The sequence below is a fragment of the Xylocopa sonorina genome, chromosome 12, assembly GCF_050948175.1.
Source record: "Xylocopa sonorina isolate GNS202 chromosome 12, iyXylSono1_principal, whole genome shotgun sequence".
Lineage (NCBI taxonomy): Eukaryota > Metazoa > Arthropoda > Insecta > Hymenoptera > Apidae > Xylocopa > Xylocopa sonorina.
In genome coordinates, this window is record NC_135204.1 from 8,506,669 (window position 1) to 8,526,908 (window position 20,240).

At 46.4% G+C, this 20,240-nt stretch overlaps 1 protein-coding gene across 2 annotated transcripts in view; it reads right to left on the reverse strand.

The window, feature by feature from the left end:
- LOC143429788 (GAS2-like protein pickled eggs) overlaps nt 1-20,240 on the reverse strand; it is a 49,698-nt gene that overhangs the window by 24,310 nt on the left and 5,148 nt on the right. For both annotated transcript variants that reach the window (XM_076905580.1, XM_076905578.1), the window contains exons 2-3: nt 14,545-14,731; nt 12-536 (exon numbers count right to left, since the gene is read on the reverse strand). In XM_076905580.1, the coding sequence (XP_076761695.1) occupies nt 12-536; nt 14,545-14,715 (696 nt within the window). In that variant the 5' untranslated portion in view covers nt 14,716-14,731. The remainder of the gene's footprint in view (nt 1-11; nt 537-14,544; nt 14,732-20,240) is intronic.

The following is a 20,240-nucleotide window of genomic DNA, read 5'->3' on the forward strand; positions in this document are numbered from 1 at the left end:
CATGGACTTACCATTTCGTCCAGGCTCTTCAGGTCGTTGGTAACGATCTGCGGCTGGGGCCCATAAATGAGACAAGGCTCCTCCTGGTGCATGTCCGCGTACTCGTCGTCGCTCTCCTCGTTGCCAGCGTTACCGTGCGCCCCGTTCGCCGCCTTGTTCTCAGCGGCGATCTCGCGGTCGATCTGCCTCTCCATCTGCACGAGCATCGGCGCGAGCATGCCGAATTTCGCACCGCGTCTGGCCACCTCGAGCAGGCACAGTATCACGTGCCGCTCGTTCTTACGCATGATCAGGTCGTCGGTCTCGAACAGCAGGCACTCGATGATGCCCAGGCTGTTCCGGCACCAGCCGATGAAGTTCGAGACGTTGTCGCGGGCGAAGAAGGTGCCGGCCTTCGCGTTCGGCAGGAAGGCCACGTCGCTCAGCTGGCTCATCGGCAACGCCAGGGACGAGGTCATCGATCGTGTCATCGTGATCTTGCGGGCCTGCCGCCGCGCCACGTACTCCGCTGCCGACTTGCGTACGTTGTTCGCGTGCTGCAAACAGAAACGGAAAACGGTACCGGTTAAAAGGCGTGCGAGGAAGCGGCGTGTACGCGGCGACGGTTCGGTGAATCGACGTGGGCTTCGATTAGCGGCTCCGTGAGTTGCATGCGACTTCGTTCGATTTCGTTTAGACGAGGATTCGACTGATTTTGGGGACTCCTTTAAGAGGGGGACTTAAAGGATGAATGGTTGATAAGGCTCGATAGAGAGGTTGTTTATTTGGAATAGTTCTGAGTTATAGTTCATTGATAGAAAACCTCATTTTTGTTATGGTTACACGTGGGTCCCACGGGTACGCGAATGGCTCGTTTTGGCGAGGATTCGACTGATTTTGGGGAGTCCTTAGGGGCACTTAGAGGATGCATGGTTGATAAGGATCGATAGAGAGGTTGTTTTTTTGGAACAATATTAGGTAATAGTCCATTGATAGAAAACCTCATTTTTGTTATGGTTACACGCGGGTCCCACGGGTACGCGAATGGCTCCGTGAGTTGCATGCGACTTTGTTCGATTTCGTTTTGGCGAAGATTCGACTGATTTTGGGGACTCCTTTAAGAGGGGGATTTAAAGGATGAATGGTTGATAAGGCTCGATAGAGAGGTTGTTTATTTGGAATAGTTCTGAGTTGTAGATCATTGATAGAAAACCTCATTTTTAGTATGATTGCATACGAGTCTCACGGGTACGCGAATCTTAAGTTAAGCGTCTCAGGTACCTACGTAAAGCTGCTAGCGTTACCTACTATTGAGTTTCACAGGCACACGACTGACATTCACCGAGCACGACTAGGCCAGCTCGGTGCCGCTGATTAAAGAGTCAAACAGACACCGTCGATAGCATCTTAACACCCGCGATGCTAATTGTTCCATTAATAACACACCGCGGGACCCCTAACCAACAACGTTTAACATTCACACGACCGATAAACGTTGTAAACAGCCATAGAGGGCCTCCAACTTCACCACGGTGTATATACTTTATGTATACTTCGGTCGCGCTGCGAGCTGCTTAAGTAACCAGCTGATAATTGGATATCGGGATGATGTAAATGAGCTTGCAGTAACGCTGCGCCTATAATAACAGGTTTTCCCGCCCAGCCTATCGTTTAATATCGTCCCGTACCGCCTTCAGGACCTGTTATTTCCCGCTGCTGTTTTTTATTCGTCAATTAATCAGAAACGAACCGACTTATCGCCGTGAAATCGTGCGAATCGAAGCGTTATCGTTTCGCTGGGGTACTTTTTTGCGCGATCTCGAGACTCAAGCATCGACATCGTGGTTACACGGTTAGTTCTCGGTAGCGATAGTTGGCGCTGCGAATAAGGGCGGCCATTGTTTCTCGCTGCACTAAAACCTACGATCGAGGAGTTTTTTTGTACACAAGGGATGTATGGTTGGTTTGTGAGAGTGATAAGGAAATGATCATTTAGTTTCTAGTTATTGGCTGCTATTAATCAGTCGAGAAGAGGAAGCAGTAATTTATTGGGTTCTATCGAGTCCTCTTAAAGAGGGGGTTTCAGTGTTTGAAAGATGGAATTTCAGTTTAAACGATCTTCTGATGTTCGACTGAACCGAATCGAATTTGAATGTTCAATTGGAATCTGAAATTTAAATTCGAGTTTGAATGAAATTTGAAACTCAAAGTAGAGTTCGTATTGAATTTAGAATTAAAGAATTCGAGATCAACTGGACTGCATACTTAAAATTCGATCCGAATAATGCGTCTAATGCACACGCTGCTGAATCCAGTCGAACATCTCTCAAATATTTGAAATATGACTCGAGCAGAATTATCAGGCATTTCGAATGAAATTACCCCCCTCATGGGAGATCATAGTCCACTCGAATGGCCGAGTGTCTCGTTTCCCATCCTCGATTCTCGCATCGACTTGTAGATAAAAAAAAGAAATATTCGCCGGAAAGGTCAATAGGGGCCATAAAATATCCAGTAACGCCAGAGATTTCCATTAACGTTTCAGCTCAACTATAAGTAACCTTATACACGGTCTACAATGAGACGAAACCTCCATCGACAGATGCGGTCTTCCACTCCAGCAAAAAGTGCTCGTTACTCAGCGCGGTTAAAAATAGGCTGCAGTTCAATAAGAACTTAATTGGTTCCACCTATCAGAATTGTTAATGTCTATAGCTTTTTTTCGCTCGTTTCGCCAATTCGAGGGATTAGGAGGTCAATGTTACGGGGATCGATACCTTCTCGTCTCACTTTCACCGTACCACATACTTGCTCCTCGTGTTTAATACGTAAAACTACGAAACAGGTTCGAAGTCCTCTGATAATTATGCCACTTTTAATCGAACTAACTCGACTATTAATCATAAGAATAGCGTTCGATCGTTTCAAGATTTAGGTGAATTTAAGTATCTTCTAGATCTTAAAAAAAGTTGGAAGCAACGATCGAGTTGAAAAAGAGCTCGTTAGAACTTTTTCCGCTATCTAGTGAACTAAAATCGAATTTCTAAGAATAGACGTGATACGTGCACGTACATAGGATATCTGCGTAGCCGCGAGTTATGCAATTGGAGCGTTTCAAAACTCAATTACGCGCAGAAGCGATCGTTTTCTATGCGAGCAAACTTACTGGCACGATTCACGCCGCGTATCACCCAGCGCCACCGCTGTTAATCCGACTACAGGCGACTTGATAAAGCAGTTAAAGAGGTCAGCCAGCAGACGCTGATCGATTGTTCCGTAATTCTTCATTTCCTGCCCCGATACGCTACCATGAATTTCAATAAAACACAGCACCGAAGCCTCCGACTATTTTCTCCGAACCAATTTCAGAATTTCTTTGTCTTCCCTCTTGCTACCAGCATACTCAATGCCCTTTGTCCGCAGCAACAAACGAAACTCCTTGCTCGTTAAATTTATGAAGTAATATCAAGTCGTTAAACTCGTGACATTAAACGAATAATTAAAAATGATTGTATATATTTATTTTTTTTTAATCATTGGATGGGAGTGTTTGAATAGAAAGGGTTGCCTGAAATTGCACGTGGAATCAGCAATTTCATATGTAGCGTTACTTATACTGAATATATTACAATCTGTTGATTCTGGGCACGGCTTATTACCAAAGCCAAAGTCAAACATCCGCGAACTGCTAGGAATGACTCGTGAGAAACGATGTCCAACGCGAAATCGGAATGGGACATAACTGTTCCTCGAATTAATTTCCGCTCGACTACGTGTACGGGGAATTTCCAAAATTTATGACACAGAATCGACGTGTACCCATTCGCCTCGTTTCTCGAATCGAAAGCAACCTAATTTTACTACGGAATCTTCGAGAAACGAGCTCTAAACGTCTCCACTCTCTTATCTCGCAGAAGCAAATAACAGAAATTTAGAAAAAAAAGAAATCATTTCTTTTCTGGGGTAAAAACCAAAAACGAGAAGATTCGATATTGGAGCATCGCGTACAGGCGCCACTCGAAACGTTCGTTTCGTCGAACAATAAAAGTGATCGATTTCCATTAATGGGAGGCGTGTCGAAAACGATTGTGCCCACTCTGAGCGGCGAAGGCGAGCGAAACGGCTGCCGGTTAGGCCGTTGACACGTTCGCCTAATCTCTGTATTATCCCCGGGGAGGTATCGAGCCGGGTACAGCCGGCCGGATGCTGTTAGATAGAATTTTTACGAGTGTTATGCGACGGCTCCAGTCATGGACAAGCTCGCATACCATCGCCTTATGGGCTCCACGTGCCCAGCCAAGCCAGATACGGGCCCTTCCACTGTTGGGCTCGCCTCGAGTTTTCCTCCTCGCGCGTAACAGATCAACGATACCATCGTGGCAATTGCGGGGCAATTATTCTGCCAGAATTGATCGTTTAATCATGGAATTTGTAACCCCATTAACGCTAAACACTGACGTAATACCGACACTGCTGTACACCTAACGGACGATCGGACCCTAAACGTACCAGCCAACCTACTTCCATCGTTACTATCTAACATTAAAAAGTATACAACTACCTAGATCTTGTAAACTGGGACGAACAGCAGATACAACTAAATCAGTCTATACAGTGGAAGTTAATCAATTCCCCTCTATACTCGAGTACCTCTATACCCAACCAGAGTGACGTTGCAGGGTAATAGAAGCAGGTAATGTAATTAAATCAGACCATACAACAGACGTTTATCGATTCCTCCCTATATGCAAGATTTATGAAGCTGGGACGACGTTAGACTCCAGTGCAAGTGAAACAGTTTAGAAGTTCCCTACCAATATAGATATATACACCTTAGAAACGTTCGTTCCAAACAGAACTCCGTGCAACCCTCTCGACCAGCCTACCACGAACGCTCTCGATCGCGCGGAGGTAAGCCCCAAGAGGGTTGAAAAAGATCAAGTGCATTCTGCGAGGCTCGCGCCGAAAGACTCCCCAAAGTGGCAATTACAAACGGCTCCCTGGGAGCCGAGCCGAAAGTCGTCGAGAGATGGCTCGAAACACCCGTGGCAGGGGTGCTAGAGGGGGGGATTTAGGAATGAGAGTCACTGGCGGAGGACGAGAGGCGTGCAGAAGAGCGGAGAGAAGCGCCGCGTATGGTAATATGGCTGGCAGATGAGAGTTTGACGGCAGGATGTCACGTTATGCGTGCCCTGTGACCCCTCCGTTCTGGTGTCGTGTCTGGGCCCACGCGGCTACCGCTCGGGCGAAACGCGCTTAATGAAAATGGCTGGTGCACATTCAACATCGTAAATTAGAGCGGTGCTTGGAAGAGCCGTGGCGCGACACCGGGGAGGGCGGGAGGCGTCGTTAACCGTGATGCTCTGGAGAAAAGCGTAACGCGACGCGGTCTGTTTTATTTGCACGCCACATGCGCCGCGGCGGCTTCCTCTTTCGCCCAATCCCCATCGTGGGACCACGATCATCCCTTGGTTTCCTTGTGGGGTTCTGTGCGATCGTTTTTGTAATCGGTTTAGAGATCTGGATATGTAGTGTGATCATACTTTGGACGACTTTCTTTTTTGGAAAGCGGAGTTTCGTTTCGTGTGATCGTTTACAAATTCATTAGAACTTTCTCAGCAGCGTGAAAGCGATCTTGCTTTGATTAACTTTCTTTCTTATTTTTTTTTTTTCGTTTTTGATCGAGGAATATATTGTTTCCTGTAGTTTGCACTCGAACTGAAGCTTCTGTAGTTACGCAAACTTTATTCTTTCTAATGCTTTTTAAGTTATAGTTTAATTATAGAAAATTCTATTTCTCGGATGAAACGAGAATCCGTAGCAATTTAGCTACACGAAGTATTGAAGTGGTGTAGAGAAGATTGTCAAAAAACGAGCCTAACCTAGCCCAACCCTTCCACCTTGTCGCGCAGTAAATGTCGCAACGTTCGCAAGACAGTTTCGCAGGATAATTTACGCCCGACACGACTATCGTGAATCATCACCAGGTTTTTTACGGAAGTCCGCGCGAGAAGATTCTCTTCCGCTTTTGTCATTCGGTCTGCGCACGCGCAATTACCCCGGCCACAATAGCTAACTGTAATTGAACGTTTTCACGCATGGGAAATGGAGAGTCGGGGGAAAACGATGCTCTCCTACGTAAATACATAGCCCATGGTGAAAAGAGGAAACGCGCTCGCCTCCCCTTCGCCTCTATCCCCCTCGTAAGAATAGAAAACCTCCGCTTTTTAACTCGCTCTACCGTGCAAGAGTTTCCCTAGCTCGTAGAAATTACAGTCTATGCTTTCACGCTTGGAAGCCATGCCTATTAGCGGGTTCGTTATAAGCGTTTTCGGACCGAATATCCGAGTCGTGGAAGACCTCCGATTTTTGCTTTCACTTCGAGAATCAATTAGCTCTTGAAAACAGAAACTGATAATCCAATAATCATAATTATTTAAGAACTTCACTCTTCTATAACTTCGCAAAGTGGAATGGAGTATAAGAATCTTAGATTTAATGTAATTTAAATCATCATCTATCGTTCTCTGAGTGAACTATGAAATCCAGTAGGTAGCTGCGTTGAGGACAGAAATCGATAATCCAATTAATCGTAATAAAAATATATTAGAAGAACTACAAATTCGCGTAACAATTACGATCGATATAATTGAATACATAATACAAATCGTGTACGTTAATGTACTTCCTGCTTATTAATCCTTTGTTAACATCTCAGAGAATTTAAAGCGTGAACCAAAGTGAAAAGGATTAAATCATCAGCGGTATCTACGATCCCAATCTTAAGTACCGAGCCCACATCCACTGGGAACGCTAACTTAATTATCCATCAGCCGGGTTCCTCGAGATGAATCGAACGCTGGTCGCTCGCTCGCTTGCTCGCGCGCGCGCAACAAGGCCGTGGCCCGTCATAAATATCTATTTACCTAGGTGGTATTGGTTTCTCCGGTTAATGTATCGCTCGACTCGGTCGAAGCCAGTATTCCCACCGTGCGTCGGCTGTCACGTGGTAATCGGGCATCAGCTGGCTATTAAGTAATTGAGCGGGCACAATTGCCAGGGCAAAAATGATCCGCGGCGTAATTAATGGCTACAGAGTTATTGGAGATAGCGTATCGTTGGGGGCCTCTCGTTTGGATCACCGTCCTAACGAGATAACCGCATCTGTATACAAGAAGCGATGTTTTACTGCCGTCCACGTGCCCATGTGGCAATACCTGTGCACACAAGACGGCCGCGGTGAATTGCGCAGCCAGTCAGGTGCTTTACCTGTTTCCGAATCGCGTTTGCGTTTGCCTTCTGATTAGACCCGACCGTCGTTCATCACGGATCGCGTCTCATGACTGCGTAGCTCTCTGTACTTCGAAACCAAACTAACTCGAGTTCCATTATTTTCCTTGGAACTTTTCAATTTTCTAATTTGCAATTCTGCTCAGTTTTCAAGTTCACTTGACTCAGACTCAATTTCGACGAACATCGTCAGAGACGCTGACTAATTGAATTTAGAACGAATACTCGATAATCTGTTGGGAGATCGATTGATAAAGCACGCGATTGTGTTTAACTTAGATTAAGAATCGTGCGGCAGATTAGGGTGATACGGATGCTCGTTGATCTATCGGGTAAAGTGCGAGCGTTTTGAGGACAACAAAGATGTTTGGTTTCTATTCGAGGGAGAAGAACTCGGTTCGCGCGAGCAGCCCGTTTCGCTTTCGTGCGAACGGAACGGCCACTTTACGGCGAATGAAGCGCACTTTCCATCGGCTAATCCGCCTCGACGGCCGTTTGAAGCGGGCCTCGTTTCAGCTCGATTCAAGCGTCGTCGGGTGAGCATTGTGACATCATCCCTCTATGTCACGGATGACAATCGACGTTTTCGGTTTAATCTCGAGGTAAACGCGACTTTGCCTTCTCGACACGGTGTTATTCTGTCCTATTCGTGCCGCGTGGATTTTGCGGCCTTTACAAATTACAGGGAAAAATAGTTGCGCTCCAGCCAGAGGGTTTTGCGATTTCGCGCCAATCAGAAGTGGAAATTGGGAGAGATGAAGGTTGACGAGACCATCGTGGAAATTGGAGCAATTGGCAATCCAGAAGTTGATGGCCTGGGAAAATTGAGGAAAATTGAGGCTCGAATAAGTGTGTATTTTGAGCTGAAAAATTGCATAATATTTTCACCTGTTTGCATCGTATCAGATACGACAGAAAAGAGGTAGACAAATATTCAACCCGTAGATAATAGATTCGGTTTCGATTTCACTAGCGTATTATTAAGTCCAGGTAGAATGCGTCGATAGATCGCGAAAAAGTAGCTGGCCAATATACTTGCCATAGATCACGGTGATTAATCTTAATTATCGAAGCATAACGAAGATTGATAAGGAACAAGCATTGAAAGATCAAACGCAGCAATATGTCTGCCAGCCAATTTCTCCCTCTGTTAATTAAAATTCCTCTTCGTACTCCATCGTCTAACCTTTCTAACATGGTGAACCGAGAAATAAATTAATCTTGTTATACCGCAAACAAAAAAAAAACACAGAAATAATGGTCTAAACTCCACTAATATCTCAATTACAACGATATCCAGCTACTACCTAACATTACCAGGAACACACAGCGCAATTTTCTAGTTCCAACGTTTAAATGCTGCAGTTAATCATCGATAAAATGCAAAGAAACAGCAATTTCTTTTGCACGAATTTGCAAGTTTAATTCTGAGATATCCAAACTCTATTTCTAGACCCGTTAGAAATGTAGGAAGATGTGAGAACGGTATAGGAACGTGGGACATTATTATTTTTGTGTTTGCACCCTATTTGCGCCTTCTGTTATTTTTCAACGACTGCCAGTTTGTCAAAGGAGGCAGAAAAAGGTGGAAAAAGGAATCACGATGCGGCGAGGTACAGTGTCTCTATACACAAACAGACAGAACCGTGCATTCCCTCGAAGCGTGTTTCTACGCCGACTACCCCTTTTGAGGGCGGAACTCGAGACAGAACGATTCGCTGTCGACTGGCCTAGCCGACCGAAACTTTCTATTTTTCTCGCTTTTTTAGAGAATACCAAAAATAAACAGAGACGGTCGTCCTGGCATCCGGCTTTTTTCGCGTCTAAATATACGGTCCCACCCCTGCGCAGAGGGCCCGCCGCCTGGAAAAACAACCGACGGAAATAGATCGACGGTGCGCTGGAGCAACGTTGTCTAGGACCCTCGAGGATTTACATGTCTTTACGCCGCCTTTTAATCCGCGTGCCAGCCCTTTCGACCGATCCGAGGGACGAGACGACCTGTGCGCCTTCCGTTCGCCCTCGAATCGCTGATGAGATTAAACCGCGTCCCACGGAGTTGGTTCCGAGTTTTCTCGAGAAAAATGCTTCGCAACGAGTTTAATTCCGAGATGGCTGGGATACACCGTGGAACCTTCGCTCGTATCCTCGATTAAGCTCTCCGCGCACGCAGACGCGGTGAAAAGAGACGAAAATAAAAGACTCCAAGTAGCGAAGGAGAAATTAGAATTACAAAAGCACCCACATTGTACCAGCCACGGGCATAATGGCGCATACAGTGGCAGGAGCGCGTGACATTGCATTGTACGGGTATCGTGCGCGATATCTCCATTACTATTCCGCAAACTCGGCCTGAAACGAGCGTACATGTGCCAATGAATACAATAAACTGTTGGAAGGGCTGATACCAGCCGACAGAAAGAATGGCCAAACGATTAGATCCGACCTTGCCGGTTACAAAAATGGCCTGGCCTTCCGAAAAGGATAATCGGGCTGACAAGGACGGCCGGCTGAATGTCCTCTTATATGTAAATGTATGCAAAATGGTCTAGATACGCCGGCGTGCGCGCAAAAACCGGCGATCCATGGGGCAGATAGCGTGGTGAGACGCGTGTCAGAAACGCGTACCGTGGATACGCGTATCGTGGACGATTGCGCGTGTCTTTATTACCCGATTTATGCGACCACGCCGTGGAATTCGTTATTCTTCGTTAGCACGCGGACCGAATTATTCTGAGGCAATTAAAAATTGCAATATTCTACAATACCGCGCAATCACTATGCATTTAAATTACTCTGAATATTAACCAAAAGATATCAAGAAGAAATTCAGGTACATTCGAATTACAGAGGTAGTCGATAGGTAAAAATTCCAGGGACCAAAATGGTTTTAACTTCTCAACGAGCGAGAGTACCAAAAATAGTTGGAATGGCATCAGCGATCTAATTTAGAATGAGGCTGGTTCGTTAGACGGACGGCTGTCGAAAATTGAGCGACAACCGACTCTCGACGTCTCACCCCCTTTTACCCCGGCGTGCGTGACACAATTAATTTGCATGATTCGCGCGTTCGATCGGGTAAGGACAAACGTCGTTTAATCCCAATTACGGCGGCACGGGTTCGAGTTTCTTCCACTGCTAATTGGTAAAAAATCATCTTCGTCCAGGAAAGCGATTCTTGGAAGCTGAAAAAGGGGGACACGCGCGTTACGCGAGTCGAGACCTCGATGAAGCCGCCGTAAATTCTAATTCACCGCTCGAGATGGGACAAGGAAAGCAGCAGACGTCGACAATTGCGCTTAATTAATACGAACGGTGGAACGTGGCGCTGTCTACTACTTAGTAGGGCTTGCTTCCTATTTTACGACACGGAGAACTACGATCTTTCTCTTTTATTGAACAAAGAAATTAATGAAACTATTGTAATTACTAACTTTAATCGCTAATTATAATCGAGTAATCCCACGCGACTCCATAGCAACCCTCTCCGTCCGAAACGGAGGTGACCCAATCTCCATACCCGCACCACCCACAAACACCTACCGCTATCCGCGTTACCGAGGCATTTCGCCTAACCCTGGCCCACGACCGTCTACCAGCCGCCATAGCGCACCGAACAAACGCTCGTACCGTATCGTGGCTCGTTATTAGCGTCGGTCGTCGTTATAAATTCATGCCAGAGAAATATTTAGAGTAGGCAGCCGCGATAAAGGAGCATACGGAGAGGGAACCGAGTCGGTACATTGGCTACGCGCCCCCATTGCGCCAGCAAAAGGATTACAGACGTCTTTGTCTCTAACCGTCCGCTTCTTTCCTTTTCTCTCTCTCTCTCTCACACACTCTTTCTCTCTTTCTTGGTCGATGCTGGGCCTCTGTTAAGACGCGTGGAATTTCCGATCCTGGGGCTCGTACGAGCGAGAGCCACCTTTTGCGACCGCGTCGACTTTACGAGCCGTGACGAGAGCCAAGGTGGAAGGGAAGGGCGCGGTGTACGCGTGGTAATAAGGTACGAGGCGAGCCGCGATAAGGACCCCCGGTGCTCTGGATATGGCTCGTTCTCCCTGGCTGACACCATTTTTCAATGCTCTTAATAAGGACGAGTTAGCGGCCACGCGGATTGCTTCGGGGTTTTGTTCTGTTTTCCGTGCCCTTTTCGGTGCTTGGGCGTGTACAGAGTCATTCTCGAGTTAAATAAGAAGTCGGTTGAACACGATGGAAACGGAGATCCGTGGAACTAATTCGATAGCGACAGCTGATGCAACTATATTACGACAATGAGACGGACGGATTTGCGAGATTAAGATAAGTTTGAAAAAATCGAGGATCTGTCGATCAACTTCCTGGTGAGACATTGTACGAAAGACGTAATTAACAGTTGAGTTTCCTCCAGAAGAACTAACAACAGTATCAGATAAAACAATAGGAGGTATTGTCTGATAACTGTTTAAATAGAACCATCAGTAATCTTCTCGATATCAAGCTCCAGTTTCCACAGAAACACCATTAATCTCAAAGCCTTTCTTCTAATAAAACCAACGCGCGTCAGAAACGTTAATCCACGTCAGAGACTTCCCTAAACGCAGACTCTAACCCCCCACGTCTGGTAACGCTGACTCCAAGCGGAGTCGTCGTGGTATCGAGTTCTAGGCGGTCGACTACTCGTAGATCAGTGAAAGTCCAGGTCGCTGCTCGTTCCCTGGGCTCGCGTTGCCGACAGCCAATCCGACGCGCGAGACGACTGCTCTATCGGCGCCGTTCAATGGCACACACATGATCCAGCGCGGGAGATAGAGCGGCGTGTTCTTTCGACACGCAGCGCCTGCTTCCGATGGCTCGAGTTTCAGGATTTAGTTTGACAGTACCGGAGCCAGGAGATCGTGTCGGACACGTCGGTCGAACGCTCCGATTGTCCGGTTCGATTAGCTCGCACCGTCCAGCGACGGTAATTAACTGCTGCGGACTCCAGGTGACGCGGACGGTCACGTGGGATGGCTCGTTTTTAAATTGGCCAGGTCGCACGGGGTGCTTGATCAATTTTGTCAGTTGCTCAATTGGGACGCGGGCAAATTAGCGGGGGACTGCAATTGGGTTCAATGTTCTCGGTTTCAGACGGTTCTTTGGTTTCATTTGCGTTGGGAGTTACAATTTTACTAAGATTCGTTGAATCTTTTCCTTTCAAGAACACGGAAACCATAAGTTCTGGATCTGCAGCCCAGAATCTCTGGCAGTAATCGAGTCCAATAAATAAAAGAGTACCGTAAAAGCAAGGTGCAACGAATTCGAAATCCTGCGGAGAGTTCAACCGATCCGAAGTATCAATATTTCCAATTATCGCCACGTAACGTATACCAGTAATAAAAAGTTGAAATACTTGATACCCCAGCCACGCTATCCGCACCCTTATCCGAACCTTTCAATCGGTAATTCGAACCTATCGATCCATTCATCTTAAACACACCCCAGAGTAACACAGCTCCCGGAGTAGAAAACATCGAAAAGTAACAGGCGGGACACGATCCGGCTGAAAGATACAACCGGTATCCGTTCGAAAGATTTCGGCGACCGCCATAAGGCGCGTGTCGTTAAACTAGCCCCGGCTGTACTATAAACCGAGGGAACGTACACCGCCATTACGGACACGACAGCCAGTTATTTTCACGCGATGCAAATTCGCCTTTATCTCGATTGTAAATTCCGCGAAATTTATCGCAGATTCCCCACCGTGCGCGTATACCGGCTCCGCGAGCCACTAAATACACGTTTATTGGCTACGATATCCCTAACCTACCGCAAACCTAACCTATAACGGCCGCGCGCAGTTAATAATAATCGCCAGTCCAGTTCGACTGGCCGCCATTTTTTCTCGCTTTTCGCGCCCGTTCGAATCCGGCTAATGATCGCCTCCGCTTCGAATACCCGGGACGACATTCCCGGCAATTCCAATGGTTTATCGCGCCGCGGTGCGGCGCGGCGCGGGCTGGGCAACTCGTTTCGAGTGCCACGATGCGGGCCCCTGATTATTTCGTACGCGTAGAATTCACTTTAACTCGAGCTGTCTGACGGAAAAATCGCGATTACACGGCTACCGTCCGGCTGTCAGGCCTGTTACCGTTTCGTCGTTCTCTTTTATGGTCGAGTGTGTGCTTGGGTATGATAACGTCAGCCATCGAGCGTTCTTTTACTCTACTCTTCTTCGTTCAGCTAAGAATCGCTGGTTTCTAACTCTGCAGATTATTCTAATTAGTATTACAACAATTTCGATCGAAGAATTTTAAGTTTCTGTTAGCAAGAATTTTGAGATGATTGTGTAGGGTTTAAAAAGGAAGAGGGGCGACAAAGTAAACGTTTGCGTTTCTCGGTTAGCGACAGGTTCGAACGAGAGAAAAGGGGGAAAATAGGGGCACGAAGGAGTTCGTTTCTTTCGCTCCTCATCGTGTCACGGCGTTTCCTACACGCGCCGACTTAATTCGTGATTCAAGCGGCGTTGAAGCAACAGCTTCCGGTGGACGTCACACGCATCCTTCTTCCTCTGTTTCACGATCCGCGACCAAAGTACGTGCCCCATACCCATTATGCGTTTCCATTTAACACGACGCTGTGTGCGGCTCTGTCCGCGTGTGCGTGCGCGTGCTTGTTGCACGCGTCGTTTTAACGTTACTCACGCGTGGAATTATCAAGAAGCTTCTGGGAAGCGCCAGCCAACTTTTCAACTCTTACTTGCAAACATTTCGCACGTATCGTACTATAGAAATCGACACGTTGCAATATTATTTCCCTATCAATTTCCACCGCTCGTTCCTTTCGTTCGTCGCTTTCTAAACATCCTCGACAACGTAGCCACTGTATCGCGTCTAGCACCGTCTGTTTCACACATGAATTACCCCTTGAAAAAAAGAAAGAAATGAGACCAGACGCCAGTCCAGCAACAAGCAACGCCGCCGTCCCACATCGCAAACGCTAGAGCGGTCCCAAACGCATCACAATGTACGCGCCGCTTAATGACCGGAAACGGCGGCGTAATAAAATGAAATTACGACCAGGCAGAATTGAATTTCCTCCTAACAAGACCTCCTCCACCCACAAATACCGAAAACCCCCAACGTATTGAACCAACTTTACGATACACCGCGGAACGCCGGAACAGCCGAGTCTTCGCGAGACGCGCGCGCGCGTGTACCACCGATTTTAAATCGCGCGTGCACAACTGCGCTGGCGCGCAGTATCGAAGCTAGTTTATACTTCTCAGTATCGATAAATCGTTCGAGGGCCACTTACTTTGCACAGCGCTACGCCGGTGTCCAGCCTGTCCATAAAATTGTCAACGTTGATCCTCAGCTCCGGATACAGCGCGTTCAACCACTCGGCCAGATCCTCTTTCATCGCGATCAGATACTCCTCAGAGGACTTGAAAGGCCTGTAAGACCTGGCCTCCAGAAGCACCGACATATTGCTTGCTCGATACCTGAAACACCAATCGATCGCACGTCTCAATATACACCGTTGCGTTTCATTCTCACTTTTTTTCTTTTTTAGAGGATGATTCCTTGGTCGTTTCGTTTCAGCGGAACTGGGAACCGGAGCTCGCGTGAATGTTTAATTGACTTTGATTTTATTTATAGATTGGTTTACGGGTGCGAGTGGGTCGCGGCTGATTGAATATGAACGGTTATGGGTTCTGTGACTGGAGTGTGGATACTGCGTGGTTGGAGTTTCAACGGTGGGTTCTAGCATCTTTATGGGCACGGGTAAAATATTGAATAGGTAAGCGCGTAATTGAAAGATAGGAGGCACGAATTCACACTTTCGCGGTAGTTTTTCCTTTTGCTTAATGCCAGCCGACTTTTAAGCTCGATTTTATATTAAATATCACTGTTATCTAACCTGTATTCCATTTTTCACTTATGATCCTTTCCCTCGCACGATTTTCTTGGCGACTGGACGTTCGTCGACTTGACTCTGCGCCAGTTCGGTCGAGACTGTTTTCAAATTAACACTCCGCGGAATCGAGAGCTCTGGTAACGAAAATTCTGAACCCTTAACGGAGCCATTTACCATCGAGCACAATTGGTGGTAATTAAAGGTTCAACGGTTCGTTTTCCCAGGGCTAACGACGCGCAGAAAGTGACCCGACGGCGGTACAAAACACATTGCGGACGAGCAATAAAATTTCGAGGGATTTGCAAGACAATGCGCCGCCTAGCTGTATCAACGACCGCCCCAGAGAAACGCTACCCCTGGCGACTGTTACCGGTTAAACCCGCCCTTAGACCCGCTATCCCGCGTACAATGCCACGACCCGTGGCGTATCGCGTTCGCAGCTCCCCTGGCTACCCTCATAAATCCCCATTGCACTCATAAAACGATGATTCTCGATCGAATGGACTCTCTGACCGCCGCGTTTGCCCCTTTCGATGCGAACGGTTAGCACGGAGGGGCTGATTCTGCGATTGGTTGCTTTTCAGCGGACGAATATCAGTGAAACTAGATTTCTATACAGTTAACGAGGGTTCTGTGATTGTAATATACCCAAAAATGCTTTAGAATTGTTTCAATAGTGCAGTAGAATATTAGCTATAGTCGTAAGCTCCATACAATAACTCTAAACTTTACTTTCTATTATTTCAATAGTAAAATACGGTCCATCTTAACATTCTGAATTTGCCCTCAGTATAGTTTCATAGCTTAATACTTCTCTAAACCTTTATACGATCCCATTTATTACAGAATTTCCAATTTTCCTAATTCCACGAGCTAACAACCGACATACTCCGTTTCATCTGAATTACTTAAGTCCGTAATCCTGCGATTATATCCGCAATTACATCCGCCATCGCCAGGGAGGTACCATAAACACGTGGAACCGCGCAACAATGAGAATCCCTGTCTCATTGTGAGAAAACGCAACATACTGTTCACCGACCATTGATTCCGACAAAAAGCCCCGAACGAGGGGGTACAATGGCGGACAAAGGAAGCGAAACGGGGGGAGGCGAGCACGCGGCGAAAAAGGCTGTCGCGGGACACAAAAGACGCGGAGGAATCGTAAAGACGGGGTCGAAGGTCCTGGATTACGAACTGGCAAAAGGTGACTGTAAAATGTCACCGGTCTCGTGTTTCCACGGGATTCAACGCGCGTGATTTACTCCTCGTTTACGCCGTGGCTCACGTCCTACAGGTGTTTCCTTCTTAAATGGCAAAGCGCGAGGACACGATGTCTGTCCCCCGTTTTCCGCGACTAAGAACGTTGTTACACGCGGAATTTTCGATCGCAACTCACCGTGCGTCGCTTCAAACGACTTCCTCGATGATTTAAACTAACTTACAAGGATTTTTCTTAAGGTTTACGTTAAGATTGGTCCAATTGTAGTGTGGTTTCTTCATCGTGGAGGCGCTTAATAATACCGATGCCTACTCGTCTACATAACAAATTGGTTCCTGGTAAAATTTGCAATTATGTAAAGTACTTTCTAGCAGGAAAAGTGAAGTTAGAAATCGGAATTATCGCAAGATTGCCAGTTGGACGGGAAACGTGAAGACTCTCGCGTAGAAACGTCGCGAGTCTTCTGAAACGCCTGAAAAGTCCATCGATACCGAACAAAATGGCCGACGGGGGACATATTTCGCCGCGCGAAAATGTCAACGGCGACACGCGGAAAGCTTCGCGGTATTTTATGAATCGTAAAACCCGGGCGATCTCTCAGAGAAACTACGCGGGCAGTTGGAAAATTTCAATTGGAGCCAGGCTAGAGGCGATGATGCAGGAAGTGTATCGCGTTGTAAAACGAGGCAGGCTCGTTTCGATACACCTACCAGCGGCTGGCGACGCTTTCACAACTTGTTGTCGAGAGCCAGCGATCTCTATCTCCTCGTAATCCCTCTGATTGTGATTGCTGTGTACGCGCGCATCGTCCGCAATTTTATCGAGTAAACGGATCGATTTATGCCCCCTTCGCGTTCTCGCGCTTTCCAACCACCGCGATGATCTATGGATCTTCCATTCCCTCGTCTTTCTGCCAACCTCACCTTACTGTTTAAGCTACCATCATTTTTTTCGTGCAACCTCGCGAGAATTACTAAATTCAATCGTACGATATACTTTCTACTCTTCGATGACCGCTTGAAAATCCATTGCGCGAGAAAGACGATAAAGGTATCGATCCTCGCGATCGAGAATCGTGAAACGAACGTATCGAAACGGTGCTCGCGCGTTCTATGCATAAGCGGATCGGTCGGTTTCTCGCCATTGTCTCTCCCTCGAGATTCGAGGCTCTTGTAACCGAGTAATGAGGTTAATTGGAAACGTACAAACGAGTGAATGGACGAACGAGTGAATGTACCAGCGTTATGAATGGAAACGAGGGTTCCAAGTAATCGAGGGTGATTAATTACCATTTGGCCACTTTGATCTCTTTCGTGGAATCTCTGTCACGAATTATAAATAAACTACCTCAACTCTGGAGCTTCTATACAAATTACACTCATGTGCATTGGTCAACTGACCATTAATAAAAGAACTCTGATACAATTTGTAATCATTTTATAAGTGAAATAAAAAAAGAATGAAAAAGATGCAACGACCAAGAAGACACTATCATACAACATTCTCTCTCATTCTCTGCTCTTGCTATCTGTTCTTCCACTTGTCCAACGAGTGGCGTGCATACACTCGACGGACTGTTCTATACGTCCGTCTCTGTTTCACGGTGTACATCGCGCGGTATATACCGTTACAGCGAGCTAAGTACGGCTTTAAAGTACGCTCACGTAGGTAAACTTACGAACTGGCTCTTTCATAGCAAGGGCCACACGCACCTTTTGATATTCCGTCCCTTTCGCGCGGTTCAATGGAATAATAAAAACCCTACGGGCACGGCTAACCCGTTCCATCCTCCTGGCTTGCCCGTGCTGGCGAGCTTCCGTGATAACCGATAGAAGTTACGTGGAACGAGCCACGTATGTACACGTAGGGATAAGTACAAGACGATTGGAAACATTGGAGTACGGTATCGAGCTTTTAATTTCGCGTGCTATGAAATTTCTTAACTTTCTTACTTTGTTCTGTATTTTGTGAAATTGAGAAAATTTTACTATCTTAAAATTTCAATCATTCGTTGGTGTCAAGACTGCAAGGAATTTATTCAAATTCTATATTAAAAGTTTCCATTCAGATTTCACAAGCAGCTCGGATGACAAATTTCAACCCTTCTACCCTAGCCGCTTAAAAACTCACGGTCCTCCAGCTACCTACTATAATATCAACCCTCACCCCTTTCCATCATCGTCCAGCGCACGTTTCAAATCTCCCCCTCGACGTAATACCAGACCGATTTACCTGCAAAACTCTGCACGAGGTACTCGCGATTTCCCAAGAAAGTCGATACTTCATACTGCTTATCAGAAAATATCCAGCCACGCACAGGGGCGCGATCGAGCAGAGGGTGAAAACGCACTTGCGTCTATCAAGTGGTCTTGCAATAAAAAATGTCTAATCACAAGAGCAATATATATAACTCTCTCGAAATAAATTCTAAAGCTTTAAGGGACGATTTTGTCAAATTAAAAACACGTTTAAAATTACAGTAGATAAAGGAACCTCGAAACGAGATTAATTGAGCAAAGTCGCGAATAATTCAATCCCCGTTCGAGATGAAAAATAAAAGGTGTCGAAGGATCCAGCGTGTGTCGTAAGGGAGAACGATTTCATTCATTCGCGACGAGAAAATGAACCTGTTTCGTCGTACGTCGGCTGGCATGCGCGGCGAATGCAAATCGCCCAGAGGCTCCGAGCCGCGCACTCGAAATGCCTGCATCATAATGCCGTGGAACACGGGCTTGGATAAGGGATATCGAGCCTGTATCGACTGGACCATGATAACGTCTGATACATTTCTGCGCTCGTTTGTCATCGTACACGCAACGATAGTTACACACCGGGTGGACCAACCAGCAAAATAACCAATTTTCCATATCATACGATCTTGAAATCCTATTCGATTCTACCCGACAAGATATATCCAAGTGAAATATTTACATCTTTATATATTCGATAGGTTTTATTTCTTTAGGTTTCGATCATTTTTAAGGTGCACTTCGGGTGGACATTTTTATCGAACCACCCTGTGCGCATAGTTTCGCTATCTTTGGTCTCGTTGAAGTGTCATTTGAAGAGCGTCGATCAAACTTAAGAATCTGGACAGTGAGGTCATAGAAGATGAAATTTCAAAACATGAAACTACTATCTTCAGTACTCTCTTAGAAAGCTAAGTGTCTTAGAGCGTGATTACTCAAAGTCAGACGTAGAGGTAGTAAAATAGTCTACGTTATAATATGCGTGAGGTACGAGCGAGTTAAAAACCCGAGGAACAGGAAACGAAACGTTCATAACTCGCAAATGAAAAGTTGTAATAACTCTATCCGACGCGAAACGCGGCGTCCAGTCCCGTCGATCAGTGTCGTAAATCTAAATTACTCCGAATTCCAAGGGGGCAGGCGGCCAGTTTCCACGATTCAATTGTTCTCATTAGGTAACCCACCTCGGCGGCTCCGCGCGGCTATCTTATAAATTGTAAAGCAGCGACAAGTGCAATTTGCACGGTCGCAGAACCGGTGCGCACGAGCAGCGCTGCGACGAGGGTATCCGCGTCGTGTATAGGTTCGCGCTCGTGAATCGGATTATGCAAAAGCTATCCTTATTCTTAACGACCGGCCAGCCTAGATCCCTATCAGCCCAGCCTCTATGACTCGGTTTTCATTGAAAGAACGATACACACGAGCGAATTCAAGGCGAGCAATGGATAAAGCCCGAGCGAGTCGTACACGCTCGATCTAAACGGCTCTGCCAGAGGCGTAAACCCGCCTAGAATAGGCCCCTAATTCGATTAAATATTTACAAATATGATTCGCGGAATTGTGAAAAGTTTCACACGAGATATCGTTCGCATTGTGTACTAATTTATCGCTTCGTTGGAATT